Consider the following 22,548-nt stretch of genomic DNA (forward strand, 5'->3'; position numbering starts at 1 on the left):
GTCAGAACTCTCCACCATGACCCGTCCATCTTGGGTGGCCCTACGCAGCATGTCTCATAGTTTCATTGAGTTTGTCTGTGGTCCATGTGATCAGATTGGTTAGTTTTCTGTGATTGTGGTTTTCATGCTGTCTGCCCTCTGATAGAGAAGGATAAGAGGCTTATGGAAGCTTCCTGATGGTAGAGACTGACTGAGGGGGAAACTGGGTCTTGTTCTGATGGGTGTGGCCATGCTCAATAAATCTTGAATCCAATTTTCTGTTGATGGGTGGAGTTGTGTTCCCTCCCTGCTATTTACCTGGGTCCAAACTATGGTGGACTTCCTTGGTGGCTCAGCCGGTAAAGCATCTGCCTACAATGTGGGAGACCTGGGTTCAATCCCTGGGTTGGGAAGATCCTCTGGAGAAGGAAATGACAACCCACTCCAGTACTCTTGCCTGGAAAATCCCATGGATGGAGAAGCTGGTAGGTTACGGTCCATGGGGTCGCAAAGAGTCGGACATGAGTGAGAGAGACACTTCACTTCACTAAACTATGGTGGAGGTAATGAAGATAATGGTGAATAATACTTCCTGATAAATAGAAATTATAAGAATTCCAATTTTAGTACCCATAGATTGATATTCTTTAATAGAGGGTCACATTATGACATGTGTAGGTGGGTCAGAGGTACTTTTTGCCTTAATGGCTTCTTCCTCCATTTAAATAAAAATCATATTTCATGACTGTTAGTATAAATGCAAATATAATCCAGGCTTAACTCATTATTCATATATTCACTATTACTTTTTTTTTTAAAGAAACTAAAATTTAAATATTTTCACAAGTGCCTAAAAGTATCCTGAACCCTACTTAGGCACTGCCTTAGAGATAAGTGACCCTGTCATTTTCTTTTTTTTTCAGCAGCTCATCCTCCCCTTCCCCATCCACCCAACCATCTAGAAATGAATGTTACGAATTTAGAATCTGCCCACACTCTGTCCATGGAGTGTTTTTCTCCCAGGGCCACTCTTGCCCTTTGAGACAGACCACATTCTGTCAATGGAATGTGTACCTCTCCAAATAAATCCATTTCTTACCTATCACTTTGTCTCTCACCAAATTCTTTCTCCATGAGACATAAAGAAGCTGAACTTCAGTAAGTCCTGCCACCAGGAACTAAGGCGAGGGATGAAATGATAGTGTGTTTCACCTGACTTCAATCAGGTGAAACTTGGACTCAGTCTTTGCTCCAATTCTGTGCTGAATTCTCCTCTACTCAAGCCCCCTCAGAAATACGCATGTACCCATAGTTTAAAATGTCCCCAATTTTGCTAGTTCAGGGAGACATGGCTTTGGGAAAAGAAGCCCTGGTGTTCCCCTTACTTGCTGCAACTAATAAATCCTTCCTTCTCCACCCTTTCCCCCACCCCATAAAAGAATTTAAAAACAGTTTTTGCAGTTGAATCCAAAGGCAACCACTGTGCTAAACATGTTCTTCTAATATTCATCCTGCAAATAATGGAATAGTGGCCAAGACTTTGTATATAGCTGTTGTCAAGCAGCAATTAAGAGCCACTTAAAACCCAGTGAGCTCATCACCTCGGCTCCAGCGTCAGCTGCTACCTGGCGTAAGGTGCTCTCTGTGTTCAAGAGAGGGGAACTTTGGGAAGGACCGGAGAGAAAGTATGAAAACCACGAAGACACCAAAAAAACTGCAAACCGCACAATTCATAAACCACAATGGTGTGGGGCCCGTTGATTAAGAGGTACTTTAATGGTAAATGCCTCCAGGGCTGCTCTCAGTCCTAAGTCCTCAGCAAACTCTCCAGGGCCTGGCATGCAGTGAGCACTCAGCAAAGGCGTGCTGGGTGAGTTAACAACCTCCAACCCCCCTCAAGCCCCAGGCCACGAAGCCCAGGCCTCAGCAGCACATTTCTGGTGGCCAAGCACCAACTGATCTTATCTGTGGCTGCTTTCCCATTGCGATGATGAAACTGAGTAATGCAATCGAGTCCACATGCTCTGCAAAACCTAAAATATTTGCTATCTGGCCCTTTACAGAAAAAGTTGGTGCCTCCTGGTCTCATGTTTTACAAATGAAAAAAATGAGGCTCAGAGAGACAAAGTGACTTACCTAGTGTCTCATGGGCAATCGTGGAACATCAACCAGGTCACCCTATCCCCCTCCCGTACACCCACAGCTATCCTTGGCTCCCTTCAAACTTCCCCCGCAGGCTACCCACTTCAGACCAAGGGTAATTCCAGGAAGAGTCTGAATGCCTCGCAAGGGTGCCTGGGATGCTTCCAGGGTCACACTTCAAGCTAAGGGTCAAGGAGAAGCACTGCTGAGCATCCCAGCTGAGCAGAAGTAATGTTTGCTTTGGACCTGGTGCGCAGGGGCCCATCCTGGTGATTAATATGATGCAGATGATAGTGATGAAGATAAGGCCCATGGTAACACTTATAAAATCATCCTATGTATTGGTCAGAGTAACCCCTAGGACAGATATATTGCATTGAGCCCATGAAATTGCTGACTGTCAACTGCTTTTTTTTTTTTTAACTTTTTTATATATAGCTGACGAACAATGTTGTGATAGTTTCAGGTAAACTGCAAAGGGACTCAGCCATACATAGCCATGTATCCATGCTCCCCCAAACTCCCGTCCAGGCTGCCACATAACATTGAGCAGGGTTCCATGTGGTATATATTAACAGTAGGTCCTTGTTGGTTATCTGTTTTAAGTACAGCAGGATGTACATATCCACCTCAAACTCCTTAATTATGCTGTTCCCCATCCTTCCCCCTGGCAACCATAAGTTCGCTAAGTCTACTAGTCATGTTTTGTAAGTTCGTTTGTATCATTTCTTTTTAGATTACACATATAAGGAATGCCGTATGATATTTCTCCTCTGACTTACTTCCGTCAGTATGACAATCTCTAGGTCATCCATGTTGCTGCAATCGACTGTTTCTGACCCACAAAATCAGAATTTTGTACGACCCAACCTAATGTGATTATCTTGTTTCACCAAAGATCAGAGAGAGCCTCAAAGACATAAGTCACTTGTCCTGGATATGACAACTAAGGACAAGAGTGAGGATCTAATTGCTCGGTCTGACTCCAAAGCCTTGCACTGAATTTCATACTGTTTAACTTCACCGCCCCCACCCCCCTCCCCCTGCAATTGATGACTCTCACCCACCTTGAGGATAAGGTTCAAATTTCTCCACAAGTCTTTAGGACTTACTCTAGCTCTCTTCTGCATAATAACCACAGTGTCCTCTTTCATCCTGACACTGCCGTCTTCCTCACTCTGCATGTCTAATCTATCCCCAAGCCGTGCTGAGTTTATTTTTAAATGCCTTGTCTGTCTGGATACTTCATTTTATTGCCACATCCATCTCTTGTCTGGACCCTTCAATGGCTTCCTAACTGGGCTCCTGGGACCTCATCACTGAAGCCACTGTGTTGTTCTCTGCAAAATGCAAATATGACCCCTCCCCCACTCTTCAGTGACTCTTCCTGTTGCTCTTAGTATGGAAATATCCCCGCGCCCGGGCTCTGGGTCTACCCTGTTCATCTCAGGTCCCCTCTCAACCCCTCTTCCACTTGCTCCCTGAGCCCCTCCTTGCTTCCAGGCTTCCTTCCACCAAGGCCTTTGCGCTAGATGTTCTCTCTGCCTAGAATGTGTTTCCCCTCTGCTCCTTACATGACTCCCCACAGGCTTCTCTGGGTTCCTAATGCCTAGCATAGTATCTTGGTCAAGGAACACCTAAGGCCACAGTGCTGACGTGAATGTAATGCCTTGTCTTTAGGGCACGAAACTTGGGACTGACTTTTCTGGTGTCCAAGTGTCCCCCAGCCCCAGCACCCATCCCATGCATATACCAAATATCTATCTATAAAACACTTAAGTGTTTCCCTAACTCCTGGGAGTAATTGTCACATGCTTTCTTCAGCCAGGGAGAGTAAACATCCAGAGCTCTCCTGAGTATGTGGACACTGACAGGTAACAAGGAACCAGTGACTCCTGGATGCGCAACCAAACATTCATTTGCTTAGTGTGTTTGACAGTAAACGTAGCATGTTGACAACACTTAACACTGAGCATCAGGCATGTGTTCTGATGTTATTACAAGGAATAAATGTTTTCCTATGGGACTTCTCTGTGGCTCATATGGTAAAGAATCTGCCTGTAATGCAGGAGACCCAGCTTCGATCACTGGGTCAGGAAGATCCCCTGGAGAAGGGAACGGCAACCCACTCCAGTATTCTTGCCTGGAGAATCCCATAGACAGAGGAGCCCAGTGGGCTAAAGTCCATGGGGTCGCAAAGAGTCAGACACAACTGCACGACTAACAGTACCACTAAATGTGTTCCTAAGAAGATGTATGCATTTCTGAAAGCTTATTTACTCAAAGAATTTTTTGAGTTTTTGAGGGTTTACTTAAAGATAGTTAAACTTGTTAATATTTCATAACTCTTAAGGCCTCCCAGACCAGCTTATGTAACCTATGCCAGATACAGCTGGTTCACTGTAAAATCATCCAAGTGCTAGTTAGGTTCAGAGCCCCAAGCTTCTCCAACTGTCCCCCACAGTCTCTGCCCATCCTCTCACCAAGTGGGGTTGACTCTCCCACATGGGGTTGATCCCATGCTCTCCCGGCCAGGGAGCTCAGGCCCTCTTGCTGTCCTTCCTGAACTGCTGCAGCATCTCTCCTTCCTCCCTCCCCGCCTCCCTCCCTCTCTCTGCTCTATCCTACAGGTGCTGCCAAGCAGCTCTGATGAGTCATGATCCGACCCTGCAACGTCAATGCACTCCCTGCTTATTGAATACACCTGCACTCCCCGGCATGGGATTGACACCCACAGCACATGACCCTGGATTCCCCTCCCAGACTTCATGCCGCTGTGCCCCATCTCTGAAATGCCTTATCAAATTTCCTCCTCTTGCTCCAATTCTTTTCACATGTCCCTTCCCTTTCTGTCTTATGTCATACCTACCTGTGTAACAATACCTGTCTTACCTTCCTATTACTGTGAAAGTCCTTCAAGAGTTTATCTTTTAATCCTTTCTTTCCTCAGTCCGTTCCTCTACTTTTTAACATAAGCCTTCCTCACAATGACCAGGGTCGTCCTTCTCCTTTCATCATTCATTACCTGCTGGGGCAAAAAGTAGTTCTCAGGAGAGGAGCAAAAAAAGTCTTAGATAATACAGTGATCTGTGGCCCTCCAGAGGCACAGTATGTCCGTGTTATTAAAATTTCATGGTAAAATGGTTATAGGAAAGATGTTTAAAAAGGTTCTTTGACAATAGATCAGGGAGGATAAAGAGAGAAAGGTTGAGAAATACTGTTCCATTCTAGTCAGAAGGAACTCTGAGGATGTGATGAGATTTAAATGAAATTGCTATTTATAAAATTCCTAGAACAGCGTGGGGCACATAATGTATAGAAACTCAACATGTGTTCCTGATAATTGCCAGTTTATTGTGCACATGGGCTTCCCTGGTGCCTCAGACAGTAAAGTATCTGCCTGCAATGCAGGAGACCCCAGTTTGATCCCTGGATTGGGAAGATCTCCTGGAGAAGGGAATGTCAACCCACTCCAGTATTCTTGCCGGGAAAATTCCATGGACAGAGGAGCCTGGTAGGCTACAGGGTCACAAACAGACACGACTGACACACACACACACACATTGTGCACATAATATATCTAGGCACCATGCTAAGATTTTTACACACATTATCTCATTGAATCTTGCACTCACTCCATGAAGAAAGTAGCAGTATTATTACAGACAAGGAAACTGTGGCACAGAACTTAGTTTAATTGCTTAATGCCAAACTCCTAATAACTGACAAAGGCAGGATTTAAATCTGTTTGACTACAAAACCTGACCTTCAGATGCAGGTGGGCATTGACACCTCTGCTCACAATGGGATGAGGCCACCTACTAGTAGGGGCAGAAAAAGAAGAGCTAGATGGAATCAACCAGATACACAGCACTGACTGCCTCTGGACTGATGGATGGTGTCCTTGTGTGCAGGGCCATGATGATGACCGCCTGTGATCTCTCAGCCATCACCAAGCCTTGGGAGGTGCAGAGCAAGGTACGCACTCCTCCTGTCCTCCTGTCCTAAGAGGAGGAGCATCCCAGTCCTGGTGACAGCAGCTAATGCAGCTTGGATTCTCTAGCTGCTGAGGCAGCCCACTGCTCCATCATCCTCTGGCAAGACGTGGCAATCTCTTGTGATGACATATAGTGGGGTGGTGGGGCAGGAGTGGGGTGTTTTTGCTGAGCTGGAAGCCCAAGAGGGATGGGAGCAGGGTGGGAGGACCGGGGCTGAGACCTGACTCCATGGAGGGCGTCTGCCTGTTGCAGGTGGCTCTGCTGGTTGCTGCTGAATTCTGGGAACAAGGTGACCTGGAGCGCACGGTGCTGCAACAGAATCCCATTGTGAGTAGAGAAGGGACCTCAGCCTGATACTGGGCATGTGATCTTTGGTGGAGAGCAGTGATCTGGCCATGATGGAGAGATGTGCCTCTTCATCCTTGACACACAGATGTGTGACCTTACCACAGAGATGACCTTCCCCTAACGCAGTGGTTCTCAAAGTGTGTTCCCTGGAGACCACCATCAACCTTGTTACCTGGGTACACATTAGAGATGCAAACCCACAGACCACTCCACCCCCTCACCCCCCGTGCACACCCTGGACCTACCTGCACAGGAACTCTGGAGGTGGGCCCAGCAACATGCTCCCTCCTAAAGTTTGGAGACCCTCCTCTAAGGTGTATCCTTGGCTCAGTCAGCTCAGTAGAGATGCCAAAACTTAGTGGCCAAAACTTAGATTTCCCTTTCAGTTCCGACAGTCTAGGAGTCTACCTCCCATGGCTCTGTGCTAACAGCACAGACCATGCAAGGGGAAGACCTGTCCAGCTGTGAATCTATCGATATTGAAAGTAAACTTGGCTGGAATGGTCCACTGGCTCCCCACCAGATTCAGGGAGACCAGTAAGAGGGTTTTTGTTTTGGAAGAATGTTTCACTTCATAGATAGGATGGGTTCCCTGCTGCATCAGCCCAAGAGGGGCCCAGTGCAATTAACTCTGTCTCCCCCTGACAGCCCATGATGGACAGAAACAAGGCGGATGAACTCCCTAAGCTTCAGGTTGGCTTCATCGACTTTGTTTGCACCTTTGTCTACAAGGTAGGTCCTTCGCTTTCTCAGGCCCAACAAAATGTCTCTGATGAGCCTGCTGCTGCTGCTGCTAAGTCGCTTCAGCCATGTCCAACTCTGTGTGACCCCATAGACGCACCAGGCTCCCCTGTCCCTGGGATTCTCCAGGCAAGAACACTGGAGTGGGTTGCCATTTCCTTCTCCAATGCATGAAAGTGAAAAGTGAAAGGGAAGTCGCTCAGTCGTGTCCGACTCTTAGTGACCTCATGGACTGCAGCCTACCAGGCTCCTCCGTCCATGGGATTTTCCAGGCAAGAGTACTGGAGTGGGGTGTCATTGGGATTCCCAAATGATATCAGGAATAAAAAACCCTGGCAAGTGACCTGTGAGTACTACTTTACAAAATGCATCTCACCTCCAGTGGTATTTGGTTGTCAGGACAGCCCCATAAGAGCGTCTGTGACTTTTCACCCAGGCCAGAGCCTGCAGCTTCATACATCCTAAGTGAAAGTTGCTCAGTCGTGTCCGACCCTTTGCGACCCCATGGACTATACAGTCCATGGAATTCTCCAGGCTAGAATACTCGAGTGGGTAGCCTTTCCCTTCTCCAGGGGATCTTACCAACCCAGGGATCTAACCTAGGTCTCCTACATTACAGGCAGATTCTTTACCAGATGAGCCACAAGGGAAACCCAAGAATACTGGAGTGGGTAGTCTATCCCTTCTCCAGTGAATCTTCCTGACCCAGGAATCGAACCTGGGTCTCCTGCATTGCAAGTGGATTCTTTACCAACCTTTATTAAGGAAGCCCAGAGTTGTTCAGTAAATAGTTGTGGGTCAAATGATGTATCATCTTTTCAGGCAGAGACATGGGGAGCATAGCAGATACATGTCCAGCTAACTTCCCCAGCTAGTGGGAATATGACAGGTCACAGTTACTCAATTGTCGAAAGATACTCTGAATTTTCTCTTTGAGCTCTGGCTCAACGTTAAAGTCTCCCTCTTGAGAAACCCGCCATGCCCCTATCCATATTATCTGTGCCACCATCCACCTCTGATTGGTTATTTTTATTTTGGCTATGTTACACGAGAAGACAGATGTCAGAGAGGAGAAATGACAGGGCCAGGACACAGCATCAGAGGGGGAGCCCGACCCTGTATTTGAGGGCTCTTTCTGCTGCGTAAGGGCTTTCCTGATAAACTCATTGGTAAAGAATCCACCTGCAATGCAGGAGACCCCGGTTCAATTCCTGGGTCAGGAAGATCTACTGGAGAAGGGATAGGCTACCACTCCAGTGTTCTTGGGCTTCCCTTGTGGCTCAGCTGGTAAAGAATCCACCTGCAATGCTGGAGACCTGGGTGTGATCTCTGGGTTGGGAAGATCCCCTGGAGAAGGGAAAGGCTACCCATTCAAGTATTCTGGCCTGGAGAATTCCATGGACTGCATAGTCCATGTGGTCACAAAGAGTCAGACACGACTAAGTGACTTTCACTTGAGCTGCAGCCCTTCTGCCCGCAGGGGGCGCACGAGTGCATCTCTGATATAACGCAGACTAACCAGGATCCTCCAAGCAACAGGCGGGGGTAGCTGATGCTCTCTGTGATCATCAGTAATATACAAAACAATGGGGACTGGGCTAAGAGCGTTACATGCATTATCACAGCAACTCCATGAGGTACCGTTCCAATTTCATGGGGACCTGCCCAAGGTCACACGGCTGGTGGCAAAATTGATCTGAGCACAGCTAGCTCTGGCTGACCTCTGAAGTGGACCCTGGATGTGCCATTCTCACCTTATGCAAATCTCTGCCAATCTGCATCTCCATTTCTTCACCCAAAAATCTAGGAGTGAGGAGTCTCATTGTCCCACCTGGCAGGAGTTTTCTGAGGACCAAAGGAGACACAGAACATCATAAACTGTCACACGATGTGCTTAAAGGCATTATTTTTATTCTAGGGCTAAGAGACCTTTAGAATCCTTGTCGCATCTTTGTGCCCCAGACCTTGTATTGGGCCAAGGTCACCCCAGTGAACGAGCAGAGATGTGCCTGCCTCCCCAGTGCACAGCTCCGGAGGCAGACTAGCAGAGGGAGGAGTCACTACAGTGAAATGTGATGTGGGAATGTAAGGTTTGGGGAGCTGCTAATAGAGGACTCGACTTACCGTGGGGATCAGAAGAGGCTTCCCTGGGGAAGTGATGTCTGAGTAGAGCCCTCAAGGGAAAAGAGGGGGAAGTTAGAGAGTTCCAGCAAAGCAACGAGCTGGTGTGAGGCCCAGACAGAGATCTGGAATGTCCGGAGGGTTCCAGTTGCTGACGAGGAAGACCACTGGGTCTGGGAGCCTTGTGGAGTTTGTGTTCCATCCTGAAAGCCAGGTGGTGCCACAGGAGGGTATTACGCAAGCGAGGTATGGGACCTTGTGACTGAGGGCCCTACAGTGGCGTCTCTAACACCACTGGGTGATGGAAGCTGCTGCCCCCTGGGGACGCTCACTCCAGTGAGGGCATGACACACTGCGCTCTGCCCGGAGCCCGGATCCCAGGGCTCTGTGCCTGTGCCAGAGGCTCTGTCTCTTGCAGGAATTCTCCCGTTTCCACGAGGAGATCACTCCCATGCTGGATGGGATTACCAACAACCGCAAGGAGTGGAAAGCGCTTGCTGATGAGTACGAGACCAAGATGAAGGGGCTGGAGGAGGAGAAGCAGAAACAGCAGGCAGCCAACCAAGGTTTGTGGAAGGGGGAGGATGGGGGGTCCCAACCCCACACACACTGGGTGCTCACGACCACAGAGCTTTACACACGTAGGCCCATTCAAGCCATTCCATAACCCAATTGCCCCCATTCTACATATGAGAGCACAGAGGCGCGCAGAGGTGAAGTGTCGTGGTCAAATCACACCGTCAGCAGTGGCACAGCCTGGTTCCCAAGATTGAGGCTCCCAGCAAAGGAGTCTCCCCTCTACTCCTCCCCAACTGCCCCTGACCAGAGTAGGACAAAACTCCAATAAAGGGGTGGATGTAGGACCTCCAAAACCCTTGAGTTTGCAACTCTTGGTCCAAACAAGGTCAGAGGGAAAGCCCGCTGCAGCCTCCTCTCACCTGGTGTGTTGTCTTTCCTATCTGATCGCTTCAGCCGCAGGAAGTCAGCCCGGAGGAAAGCAACCTGGGGGCGGGCCTGCATCCAAGTCTTGCTGCGTCCAATAGCAGAGCGAGGACCCAGGGCCCAGGCCGGCCCCACCCTTCACCGACGAGAGCACCCAGGCCGGTGGGAAACCACACGCCACCTGCTCGAGAAGTCAGAGTTGTGGGGTTTGAAAACTGCAAGAGAATTTAGTTTACATCTTTCCTAGTGGCTTTCAAGCCTCTTTTTTAGCTGTGAGAACTTTTTATTGAGTGACAACCAACATTTTAGCTTTCACAGACTCAAACATTAGTGCCAGACTCACCTGCTTACATAGAATCTTTTGTGTTCTTATACTTTCATTTTATAGTACACGAATATGCAATCCTTCACAAAAGTAGAGAATCACACAATGAATTGACTCCGACCCATCACGCAGATTCTAATGTCAGGATTTTTGCCGCATTTGCTTCATCTGTCCTTTTAGTTTTCTTTTTTTTTTTTTCTTAGCTGAAATATTTAAAAACAAATTCCAGGCATATCATTGACTCCTCCATTACGCATCTTTAAAGATGAATGGGTGTTTTCAAACATAATCACATCATGATCGCATGCCACACATGAACCCCTAATACCCAGTTGTGGCGGATACTGTGATGAGCTGCCCAGACCCTTTACTGAAGACCGTGGTCTCAGCAGCGATGAGCGCTGTCAACAGACAGCCCTCAGTCTCAGTCCCTTCGGGATTACCTCATCCGCAGGGAGAGTTTGCCTGAGGGTGGTGGCCTGCAGCCAATGACAGATCCATGCCAGGTGTTAAGGCCTGGCCATCTTGGCTCGACCCAGGACAACTCCGCAGCAATAACACACACATCCAAGGTGAAAGGTCCTGGAAGGTGCCACTCTTCACTGCTCTCACTGGGAGTAAGTAAGCAAAGGAAAATGTTTCAAGTTCACCCAAATATGGTACACAATTCAAGTCTCTTTTCCATATTCTCTGTCCAGAGACTGTTCCACAGTTGTCAGCTGGCAAGTGTCTTTACCTGAAACCATAATGTCAAAATATCTCTTTTAGCACATATATGCAGTGTGTTTGTGTGGAAAAGCAGATATGCCAAAACAAGGGAGTCCTCGTTCAGAAGGTGGTATAGCTTTTTAAGTCATACTGGCAAAAAGTTGGTAATGGAACAATGTTATGGGAAGCAAGTCTGAATGGTTCCTTGTGATCCATGAAAAGTGCTATGAAGAAAGGACAAGTAAACTTGGAAGATTTTGGAGAGGCACCCTAGGCTGAGGTCTTCTCTCAGAGATGACCCTGAAACTAGAAGCCTTTTCCTCCTTAGTAGCCAGAGTAACCCTCAACAAGCACACAGGACCCAATAAAGAAAGACACACCTGGGCAGAGCTGTGGGTGGTATTTTCTTTTTAATCTCCATAGTGTATTTGTTAAGTTTATTTATAAGCAGATCACTTCACTATTTACAGTACATGAGCATAGAGATTCTACAGTTTTTGTGATGTAAACAATAACTCCACAGTGGAGTTTGAGAAAAGAAGCCAGTTCTGAAGTATTTACAGACATTAAAATAGAACTTTATACTCACAGAATAATAATACATAGAGCAATTTGGTTAAATTATCTATGAAACTATAGAATCTGACAATGTACAAATACAGGAAAACATTTTCTCATTTAGAAGGTAAAACAGATAAATCACACCAGAAATAAAATAGGGACGATGACAACCACAATAATTAAAAGCAAAGAAGTTTTCTTCCTTGCCTCTCACGGATAAAGTATTTATATAAATAAGGACACAACCCAACAAAATGGAAAAAATATATAAAAAATCCTCTACCAATTAAAAAAAATAGCAAAACTAAAAACTCGATTCTCAATCATTAGCAGTGTCCTTTAAAAAATTAAAATTTAGCTTTCTATTATAAATAACAAAGCAGATGTGTCCCTCTGTGTAGGTGAAATTCTTGCACCTTTCTCAAGAAATGCATCAATGTAATTCCACACACACACACACAAACATAGGCGTGCACACGTGCAGACACACACACACACACACACAGCCTTGCACTCACGCACCCCAGGCTGTAGTTACCTTGTTGAGCTTCCTAATAATAATGCCCCCTACGGTAGTACCCCTGGGGATACCCAAACCTCACAAGGTGAGCCATTCCCTGGTTTGACCCTGTTACAGAGCCGGGGAAAGCCCTGGCTTCCTATTGCTCAGAATTCTCTAGGCTGCATGATCACACCAAGAGAAAAGGATTTGAGTCCAAGATTTGGAAATGCTGGAAGGGACCATAGGGACCACCTTGCCCAGTCAATTAAGGCTAGCTACAGACACCATCTCTTTAGAAACCTGGGGTGGGCGGGGGAGGAATCTTGGGTTGGTTTCATTAGCAGCCACCTCTGGAAGAAGCAGATGCTCCAAGCCAATGCTAATGCTAATATCACAGCACAAGGAGGTGAAGGGGGTGGGTGTGAATTTCCGGAGCAGACTGCCCCAAGTCAGACTTCTGGATGGTCATCTTCCACTGAAACCATTTGGAAATCCAAGTGGTCCACTGACCACCCTGACCACACACCCCTTGAGATTTCCAACCTCTTTCTGTTGGAATCAGAACATTCCTCAAGAAACAAAGTTGGGAGTAGTTTATGACTTTTTATTCCTAACACAAAAACATCTGACAAGATTTTAAAATACAAAATACAAAACAAGCAAACAAAAGCTGTTTGGCTATTCGGTAGACCATATCAAAGGCCACGGCCAGGCCCCCCACAAAATCCTCACGCGCAACCTCTCTGCTTGTCCTGAGGGTCCAGTGGGGGCCACCTAGCAGAGGTTCACTTAACAAGGTCAGCAGCTGGGCTGCCGGTATTGCAGTTACAGTAAACCCCTCCTTGGCACTTGGGCCAGGTCCACTCGTGTTTCCGCTGCCCTCAGGAGAGCTATTTTTCAGTCTGAGTGGTTGCTTCTGGGGCTTCTGACTGGTGTTACACTGGGCTCTAAACACACAGACAGTTCGCTCATGTCCTTGCATTTCATTCCCAACATTGGTGTTGGACTGCAAGGTGGTCGAAAGGCTTTATTTGCCTTCTATCTGGGTAGCTGGTGGATACAGTCTTCGGCCACTAGATGGCGACTAGACATTGATAAGGCAAAGTGCTGAGGTGGAAGCTGACCAATCCCTTCAAAAGTCACCCATGAGCGAGGCTGGCAAAGGGGAGATCTGGAGGATCCTTTGACAAAACATACAGCACAGAGGGGGTCCTGGCTATAAAACACCTTTTGGAGGTGTTATTGAACAGCCCAGGGACTGACCACCTACAAAACCCTATTCTCCGAGCCCCCAGTTTGGGCAGTTGGATTTCTGTGCTGCTTCTGAATGTGCAAGACATTCTGATGAAACGGAGTTTTCTGAAAATCTGCCCCACAAAATCTCAGAGCCTCAGCTACCACTGCTATACCATTAAAGAAACAAAAAACAAAAGCTGCCCTAAACATATGCAGTGTGATCCATGCCTCCTGTTGCCCCGTATGTTTTACAATCATTTGAAACAAATGTGTGAAAAGTACCTAAGTTAAGCTGTTTTGCAAAAACAAGTGTATTGCTAGTATTGCCTGACAGCAAGAGAGAAACAGCCAAGAGGTCACAACATTCAGATTGAAAGCTGTTTGGTGGGGACGATGACAAAGCTAATATGAGATCTGACATCACCACCCAGCCAAGCTGGGGTTTAACTTCTCACCATCCCCACCAGAAACTATGGCTTAGATCTGTCCTGGGGAGCTGGCCTCCTCATATAAGGTAACTCGGCCAGGACCATGTGGATTTGAATTCCCTGCTGGTTGGTAACCTTGCAGAGAACTCTCACCCTGAACATGAGCTGGGCACAGCCGGAGAATGGAATTGGTTTCATGAGTTAATGATGGCTTCCTGGTGCTCCAGGATGGGAATCTCAGCCCATCAGAGGTGAAAGGGACTTTAGCACTCAGCCCATCCAATACTCATTCCCATCTGTAAATGAGGAAACAGAGGCCCAAGATCACATAGCAAGTAAGAAACATTGGGTTTCTCACTTTTAGATGGCTTATAGGTAAGTGATTGGCTCTGCAAACCCATTTCAATTGGCTGCGCTGTCTTCATTTTTTTTTTTTTTTAACAAAAATAGGTACCAGATCAAAAAGCATTGCTCCATTTTTAGGACTGGCCCTAGGATGGGCTCTCCCTCGGCTGATGTCTATGAAGGCATCTCCGCCTTCCTCCCTCACCAGCCCCTTTCCTGGCCCCTGTCCCAATGCCTAGGAGAGGACCTCACATCGCCCAGGGAGAGCCATGTTTGCCAGTGTAGAAACATGGAGCCAGGCTTAGTGTCATGGGTTTCTCAAAGTACTTTTATTGGTTTAATGCAAAGTCAGCCTCTGCCTGCTTCCTGGGCATTCTACAGCCGGCTCCCAGGGGCCCTCCGCTCTATGTCTGTTTTGAGCCAAGGGCATCTCTATGCACAAAGGTTTCCCAGCTCCCACGTTCTCCGTCCATTTACCCTGTACCCCTGGACTCAGCAGACAGTTCTGGAGCCCATCTATGTGTGCAAACATCTCAGGGACTTGGGGCCCAGCTTAAACATATTGCACATAAGCACTAACAGGTTTCCTTCTGCCCCAGTGGGAAGGATCCCTCTTCTTTGGCCATTGAAACCATTAGGTTCACTTTATTTGCTACTATACATTCAACTTCTTTCCTTGGTCATGTCTGAGGACAATTGCTAAATCACAAACGGTAAGAAAAGACTGCAGTTTTGAATGAGTGAGTCAGATCAACAAATTCTTTGGGGTTGATTCTGCTTCACAGCTGGGACATCCCATCGCTCTAGCTGGGGGCTCGGCTGTCATTGCAACTGAACCCGAGGCCTGGGATAGGGTTTCAAGCTGTCCATGCAGAAGGGCTGCACTGTCATGCTGTCCCTGTCCCCTAAGCGTGCATACTGCATACGCCTAGAAGAAATCGCCCTCCAAACATCAACACAGGCTTTAGGCAAGACAGATTTCTTATGCATCTCTTCCCACATAAGGACCTGAGTACCGAGTCTTTGCAGTTCAGAGCATCCCCCACCCCTTCCTCTTCCCACCCTGGAGCTCCCAAAGCCCCGCCTCTCTCCTGAGCACATTCCACACACAGGGCTATGAGAGCTCACAGCAGCTGCAGACACCTGGCTGGTGCTTTGTATTGATACCTCAAAGCAGTGTTCTGATTGGGGGTCAAGGTGTGATGGGGAGAAGAGGGTCAGGGCCTTAGCTGCACTCCATCCACTCATATTCTTTACCTCTTTGATGCATTTTCCTTCATTAACCAGAGCCCCCGAGAGTGAGGATTCTGATTCAGCCTTGTACCGACTGAGGAAGGAGATGGAAGAATTCCACTTAGCATTTAGATGGAACATATTTGGAAAACACCAGCACGGCACAGAGATGGACAGTACAACCTGCCTTGTGTGGGCGGCTACCAACACAGTCTACTGTAAGCTTGCATGGCAATCACACGTGAACATGACGGAGAGCAGATACTAGGACACAGCTACAGTGAGATGGTTGCCAGTGGCAGCTGCTCCCTCTGGGGGACTCCTTAATTTGGTAGGAAAGAGACCAAGGTTGACTGGTTTTCCTGGAGAGACCTTGGAGTCTCCTTGGTAAATAATACACAGCACCGAATGAGTCTTCGGATGGAGGTTGTCTGCAGGGTTGGTCACCTTTAGAACTTGTATCCTTTTACGTATGGGATGGTGAGAAGAAACTGCTTGATGCCCTCGGCAGGCACCCTCTCCCATCCGCAGGCCCCAGCCCCAACCTTAAGCATATCATGTCCCAGGACTAAACTCAAATCTCTGCTCAAGGGCCAGCGTCTGACCACCTTCAAGTGCCTTGTATTAATCTGAAGTGAAAGGGTGGCTTCCGCTGACCCAGTAGAGGGAAGAGACTTGTCCTTCACTAAAAATCTGCATTTTTTCACCCTAAGGTACCACCTGCCCATGGTAGAACCCCTGGTCTAGTGCAATCAGGGAAGAAGCAAACAGGAGAGGCTTAGAGATCTTCTAGTCCAACCCCTCCTAGCACAGAGACTTAGGGAGAGGAAGGGACTCTGACTTATTTAAGTCACAGAGTTAGTTCTTGGCAAAGCCAGTACTCAACGCAGCTCTCTCCACTCTGAATGTATAGTTCCTTTCTATTTTTTCCACAGGATGAAATTTCAGTTTACTTGTTAGTGCAAATCAGGAGTTAGGGGAGGCATCAGGTGGATTTAAATTCTATTCCATTCCATCCCATAATAATTTACTGTGTGCCTACTGTGTGCTAGGCAGTGAACAGCTATAAAGGGAATTTATAATGTTCAGACTCGTGCCATGGAAAGTCTCCTTTCTGGTTTATCCTTATAAACCCTGCCTTCTCCAAACATATTCCTGTCCACTATTCCTCTTGGCCCCCACCTCCAAGCGGGATTGTGTCAGAGTAGTACTGGGAGTCCTGTGCCAAAAAATGGCTTAAGGGCAATTTTCTCTCATAGATCAGGACACGACAGAGAGGGATGGGCCAGCATGAAACCGGGCCACCATGGGGTTCTGTATGACAGAAAACTTTCAAAGATTACACCAGGATGTCAGATAGGTTAAACTCTGATCAACTAGTCATGACTGCTCAGAGCACTGTGATGAGGATTGTTGAGCATGACCAAGTTCAAAGAACATGAGTACAGTGCTCAACTAGTTATGTCTGCAACTGGCCAAGGATGTGGAAATAGTGGCCCGTGTGCCATGTACTTGCTAGATGCCACCTTAGAAGCCACAGCTGTCAGAGCTGGCAGGGACCTTAGAGATCAGCCTGCCTAATTCTCCTCCTTGGTCCATTTCACATAAAAGAAAACTGGGGTCCAGAGAGGTGAAGTGACTTGATACACAGGAACTCAGATCCCCTGCTTCTTCCAGTGCCAGTCTCCTCCAACCTTCTCTGTGGGCTTGAAGTATGCTCACCTCTCAGGAGAGGTTTATTGGCCCAGTTAACCTACTGAGGTATTTTATAATCTTAAGAACATAAATAGAAAACCCAAACCCCATAACTACCAATTGCCAAAGAACAAGGCTTGGCATTAGTAATAGATTATATTACTTTGTTTAGTTAAATGAGCCAAGTTCTAACTTTTTTAAGCAGCAGGATCTTTTTTCTTTCAAATACAAAAACTCCCCAAGGAATTCTGATGTGTGAAAAAGATCAAGTTAGAGCCACTCTGTCTGAAGCTGAAGCAGTGCTCTCTTACCCTGCCTAGCCACGCTCCCCCTCACAAATGGCCCCCAAGGCACCTCCCGAACATCCAAGGTAGACATGGCTTTGATACCGCTCAAGAACACAAACTTTAAAATAAAACCCAATGAGAATGTTTTCTAAGTTGGAAAGGAGCTTGGAGATTGTCTTCTCTATCCCCACGCCTCACATCCCCTCCTGCTCCCTATCACCCCTGCCTCCCAAACAACTTCACAGGTGAAGAAAAGGGAAGTCAAGCTGAAGGAGGATGAGGTGGTAGCTGGCCCCAAAAGGGTGACTGCTCCCAGATCACCTCTCTGTATCACTCCAGGTGTGTCCCTGAAGCTCTGATGGCGTGTCCATAGGTATAAGCACACCTCAGGACCCCTTGGATCAAGACTGGTGCCAAAGCCTGAACTTGCCCGATATTGACGAGGGAGCTGCCAACTTGCCCCCCAAAATGAGCCCGGAGGTGCCTAGACTGTTGTACTTTTCAGTTGAACCCACTTCTACCAGTCCTTGCAACTTTGCCTCTTTACCCTAGCTAAGGCAGGAGGAGGGGCCTGGGCTGGGCCACTAGAGTCTCACAGGTCGTGAAATCCTGGGCAAGTCATTTTGCTTCCTGGGGCACTGCTGGCCTCACCTGGAAAACGGGAATAATGCAGCTCACCCCACCTTCTTTCCAAGGTCTGCGGGGATCTGCGCACTCATATCCAGGCACAAACTCTAAGTGTGAGCTGGGCACCGACTGTAAACGAACCCCAGCTTGCTCAATGAGAGACATGGCAGCGCTTGGCAGAACAGGCCCAGAAAAGGCCCTCTCCCCATCGCTCCTTATGGTGGCTGCATGCCACTCCTCCCTGGTAACCAGGCTTCCGGCCGCCAGTACTTCTGGGGCATTCTGGTAAAGGGAGCAGTGCAGGTCAGTGGCAAACACCTCATGACAGTGCATAGTTAACAAAATCAAGGAAGCAATACAATAATCCCAGGCACAGGACATCTGAGCCATAAATACATTATTTTAAGGATATACTTTTTTTCTTCAATTAGAAATGAGTTTATAATCCTGATTCTATTCACGAGTAACAATTTCATCATCACACACTACAGACGAGAAATGGTATGGTGAACACAGCTGCACGTCTACGAGGGGACGTCAGTCGGGGAGGAAGGGGAGGTGGGTGCCAGACCAAGCATCTGGCGCACACCCAGGACAACCGTCGGAAGCGAGGACACTAATGTGGCAGTGGAACATCAACACCATGGAAACTCACAGACAGAAGCAGCTTTGTTCAATGTAAACATTGATTTTTTTTTTTTAAAAGGACAGCAGTTCCGAGTTTCTCTCTCTCTCTCTCACGCGCTCGCTCTCTCTCCTTCTCATATACTTAATTTCTTTGAAAACGTAAACATTTTGGAAGGGCCTTGTCTGAGGTATTGAGGTATTCCTCGAAGGTTAAGGCTGTTATCAGTGCAGGCTCTGCTGGGCCTCCTTCAGTAAGCTGTCAAAATCCATGGCTTCGTACTTGGTTTTCACTGACGCAGGCAGGGCCTCTTCTGAATTAGAATCTGGGCGGGGGTGGAGGAGTCAGTGAGAGGGGAAGGCAGTGAGCGATTCAGAAAGCCTGCCAATCAGAAAATCTGCCACCAGGGTCAGCCCCACGGAGCGGAGGTGGCCTGAGGTTTCAGAGAGCAGTGGGCAGTGGCTCTGCGCTCCTCCGGGCCACCTCTGCCATGTGGGTGGTGTCTTGGGGGCTCGGCTGCCCTGGTTGCAGGCTGGGGATGCCTGAACCACAGCCCTCCCCCCAGGGCTCCTTTCCTGCTCCAACAGCCTCTAATTCTACTTCCCCTAATGGTTTCTTGCCCTTTAGGAAACCAGTGCAGAAGTCACATAAGGCAGACAACTACGATGTCCTCAGCGCGTGGCTGGGGAACTGGGTCCCCAGAGGGGACACAAAGTCAGGAGCACTGCCTGGTCAGGGGCCTCCAGGGTCTCCTGACGCTCAGATCCAGACGCTCAGCACTCTGGAGGCTGCAGCAGACTCTGGCCTACCACGAGCTCTCTCCCAAATTGTACTTGTCCTTCTTTACCAATTTGCCCCCAGATGGTGAGGGCATGGTGACAATATTGTTTCACTGTGGCCCAGTTAATGGACAAGGCTGCTGCCTGTCAGGGCCACCATGGATGGCAGGGCGGCTGCCGGCCCTGTGAGGTCAAAGAGACAGCAGCCATAGTTCTGCCACCTGGCTGCGAGCACGAGACTGGACCTTCCAAGAGACCACGAGAGGCTTCATCTCTTTGGTACCAGTCCTGGCCTAGGGCAAGATGGACCAGAGGCCAGAAGGAAATCAAGAGGACAGCCTCCAGGCCAAGTGGCTGCCCAGTTATTCCCACCAGCATGGGGGAGCCTGGTCTTCCCCCATGGCTCAGGGGTAAAGAATCTGCCTGCCAATGCAGAAGACATGGGTTCAATCCCTGGGTCAGGACAATCCCCCAGAGAAGGAAATGGCAACTCATTCCAGTATCCCTGCCTGGGAAACCTCGTGGACAGAGAGCCTGGTGGGCTATACTCCATGGGGTCACAAAAAGTTGGACACGACTCAACGACTTAGCAACGATGACAGGGCAGCCTGGGCATGGGAGCTGTGTCCAGAGGGGGCTTTAGGTTTCAATAAAGGAGGTCGCTGCCCCAGAGCTTTGGGCATGAGCAGGATGCACAGGGCCTGCGTACTCACCGTAGTCAGCATAGCGGGGCCAGCAGAAGTGCCGGAGCCCCCCGTAGCTCAGCTGGAAGGAGGGCTCGCTGCGCTTCCTCAGGGCGGCGCCGTTCCTCAGGGACAGGGCAGCGTGCTCAGAACTCCGGTAGGTGATGAAGCCATACTTCTCGCCTCTGGAAGGACAGGAAAGGGGGAGCATGTTACTGGGCTAGCCTGGTGGACACTGTCAGACCACCTGCTACCCAGTGAGGGGCGGGAAACCATGAGTCATGAGTCAGTGGCTCGTGACTGTGTCGCACGGCTCCCCGATAGACATGATGACGGTCACTGGGTTGGCAATAAAGTACTAATAAGTGCTGGCCACCACCCATCGCCTCACATGCTCTCAGACCCCCTGTGACCAGGAACTGCTGTCATCTCTCCCTCTGGGACGAGGAACAGGCTGAGTTCAGGATTTGCCCAAAGACAGAGGGCAGAACAGGGACTCAAACCCAGGCTCCCTGCTGTGAAATCTGAGGCTCTTCATGGTCCTCTCTATTTCCTTCATGATCCCCATTTTTCAGGATTGGCCACACCTACGCTCCACCCTACCACTCCACGCCCTTCAAAGTCAGCCTCAGCTGTCACTTCTTCTTCTTCTTGTTTTAAATTAAATATTCATGTATTTATTTAGGCTGTGCTGAATCTTGGTTGCAGTGCGTGGGCTTTCTCTAGCTGTGGCACTCGGGCTTCTCTTCTTGCAGCACGTGGGCTCTAGAGCACACGGGCTCAGTAGTCATGGCATGCAGATTCTCTAGCTGCACATAGAGTCTCTAGTCGTGGCACACAGGCTTAGTTGCCCCCATGGCATATGGGATCTTAGTTCCCTGACCAGGGACTGAATGCATGTCCTCGGCATTGGAAGGTGGAGTCTTAACCAGTGGACCACCAGGGAAGCCCCTCAGCCGCCACTTCTTTGGCTGTTAACCTGTCCTTCACCTTCCCTAAGATCGCTGATATTGCATATACACCTCCTCCTTCACGCCTGCCTATTCAGCATTCTCTCCCTGCCCTCTGACAATACCACCCGGTGCTCAGCTGGGCTCAGGGCACCAGGGTAAGGCACAAGACAGTGACCCTCCTTGGCCATAGTGATTGTTCAAGCATGAACCTGTCACCCAAAACAGAACCCCAAAGGTTCCATGCCATATCTTTGCTGGAACTCCTGCTTCCCTGGGTAGGAGATATGCTTACGGCTGGAGGTAACCACTTTGCTAGCATGAGGGAAGCCTGCCTGAGAAGAATGCCAACGTAAAGGGGACCTAAAGTCAGATCTACACTCATCAGTTCCACAATCAAATGAATCCTGATCTATCAGTCTGCTACTCAGACTCCTCAAGGACAGCTCCATCCTACCACTCAGCACAGGTCTACCGACCTCGACCGCCTCACAAACACTTGACTGAATTGCGTTTCCTGACACCTCTCTGAACCAGGCCAAGGCTGGAACCCTCTGACTCTAAATATCTGAGACTCCTGCTGCTGCTGCTAAGTCGCTTCAGTCGTGTCCGACTCTGTGTGACCCCATAGACAGGAGCCCACCAGGCTCCCCCGTCCCTGGGATTCTCCAGGCAAGAACACTGGAGTGGTTGCCATTTCCTTCTCCAATGCGTGAAAGTAAAAAGTGAAAGTGAAGTTGCTAAGTCATGTCCAACTCTTAGCGACCCCATGGACTGTAGCCCACCAGGCTCCTCCGTCCATGGGATTTTCAGGCAAGAGTACTGGAGTGAGGTGCCATTGCCTTCTCCGGAGACTCCTGAGTAATTTTTAAATCTTAACAAATTGCACCATCTCTTTAGAGATTAATTTGCTTGCTTTGTTTTTACATGCTACCTTCATGGGATATCCTGAAGACTGCACAGAACATAAATAGTTTAATTTGCGTCATGACTTTTTAAAACAAATTATGACAAAGATACATATCATAAAATATACCACCTTTATTATTTTTCAGTGTATGGTTCAGTTGTGTTAAGTATATACATGCATGCTAAGTTGCTTCAGTCGTGTCTGACCCTTTTGACGCTATGGACTGTATCCCACCAGGCTCCTCCGCTCATGGGATTTTCCAGGCAAGAACACTGGTCTGGGTTGTCATTCCCTACTCCAGCAGATCTTCCCAACCCAGGGCTTGAACCCATGTCCCTTACATCTCCTGCACTGGCAGGTGGATTCTTTACCACCAGGGCCAC

At 48.4% G+C, this 22,548-nt stretch overlaps 2 protein-coding genes across 7 annotated transcripts in view; one reads left to right on the forward strand and one right to left on the reverse strand.

The window, feature by feature from the left end:
• Positions 1 to 10,686, forward strand: part of PDE6A (phosphodiesterase 6A) — an 80,089-nt gene extending 69,403 nt beyond the window's left edge. The window contains exons 18-22 of the mRNA XM_006043077.4: positions 6,036 to 6,099; positions 6,372 to 6,446; positions 7,116 to 7,199; positions 9,748 to 9,895; positions 10,302 to 10,686. Coding sequence (XP_006043139.1) covers positions 6,036 to 6,099; positions 6,372 to 6,446; positions 7,116 to 7,199; positions 9,748 to 9,895; positions 10,302 to 10,372 — 442 coding nt within the window. The 3' untranslated portion in view covers positions 10,373 to 10,686. The remainder of the gene's footprint in view (positions 1 to 6,035; positions 6,100 to 6,371; positions 6,447 to 7,115; positions 7,200 to 9,747; positions 9,896 to 10,301) is intronic.
• Positions 10,687 to 11,695: 1,009 nt separating this feature from the next.
• PPARGC1B (PPARG coactivator 1 beta) overlaps positions 11,696 to 22,548 on the reverse strand; it is a 121,082-nt gene continuing 110,229 nt past the window's right edge. For 5 of the 6 annotated variants that reach the window (XM_025292430.3, XM_025292431.3, XM_044947469.2 and 2 more), the window contains 2 exons: positions 20,336 to 20,490; positions 11,696 to 19,168 (listed from right to left, as the gene is read on the reverse strand). In XM_025292430.3, coding sequence (XP_025148215.3) covers positions 19,068 to 19,168; positions 20,336 to 20,490 — 256 coding nt within the window. In that variant the 3' untranslated portion in view covers positions 11,696 to 19,067. Of the gene's footprint in view, positions 19,169 to 20,335; positions 20,491 to 22,548 lie in introns of those variants that run through there. The other variant, XR_003111343.3, reaches the window with a different exon arrangement.

This window comes from Bubalus bubalis, chromosome 9 (genome assembly GCF_019923935.1).
Source record: "Bubalus bubalis isolate 160015118507 breed Murrah chromosome 9, NDDB_SH_1, whole genome shotgun sequence".
Classification (NCBI taxonomy): domain Eukaryota; kingdom Metazoa; phylum Chordata; class Mammalia; order Artiodactyla; family Bovidae; genus Bubalus; species Bubalus bubalis.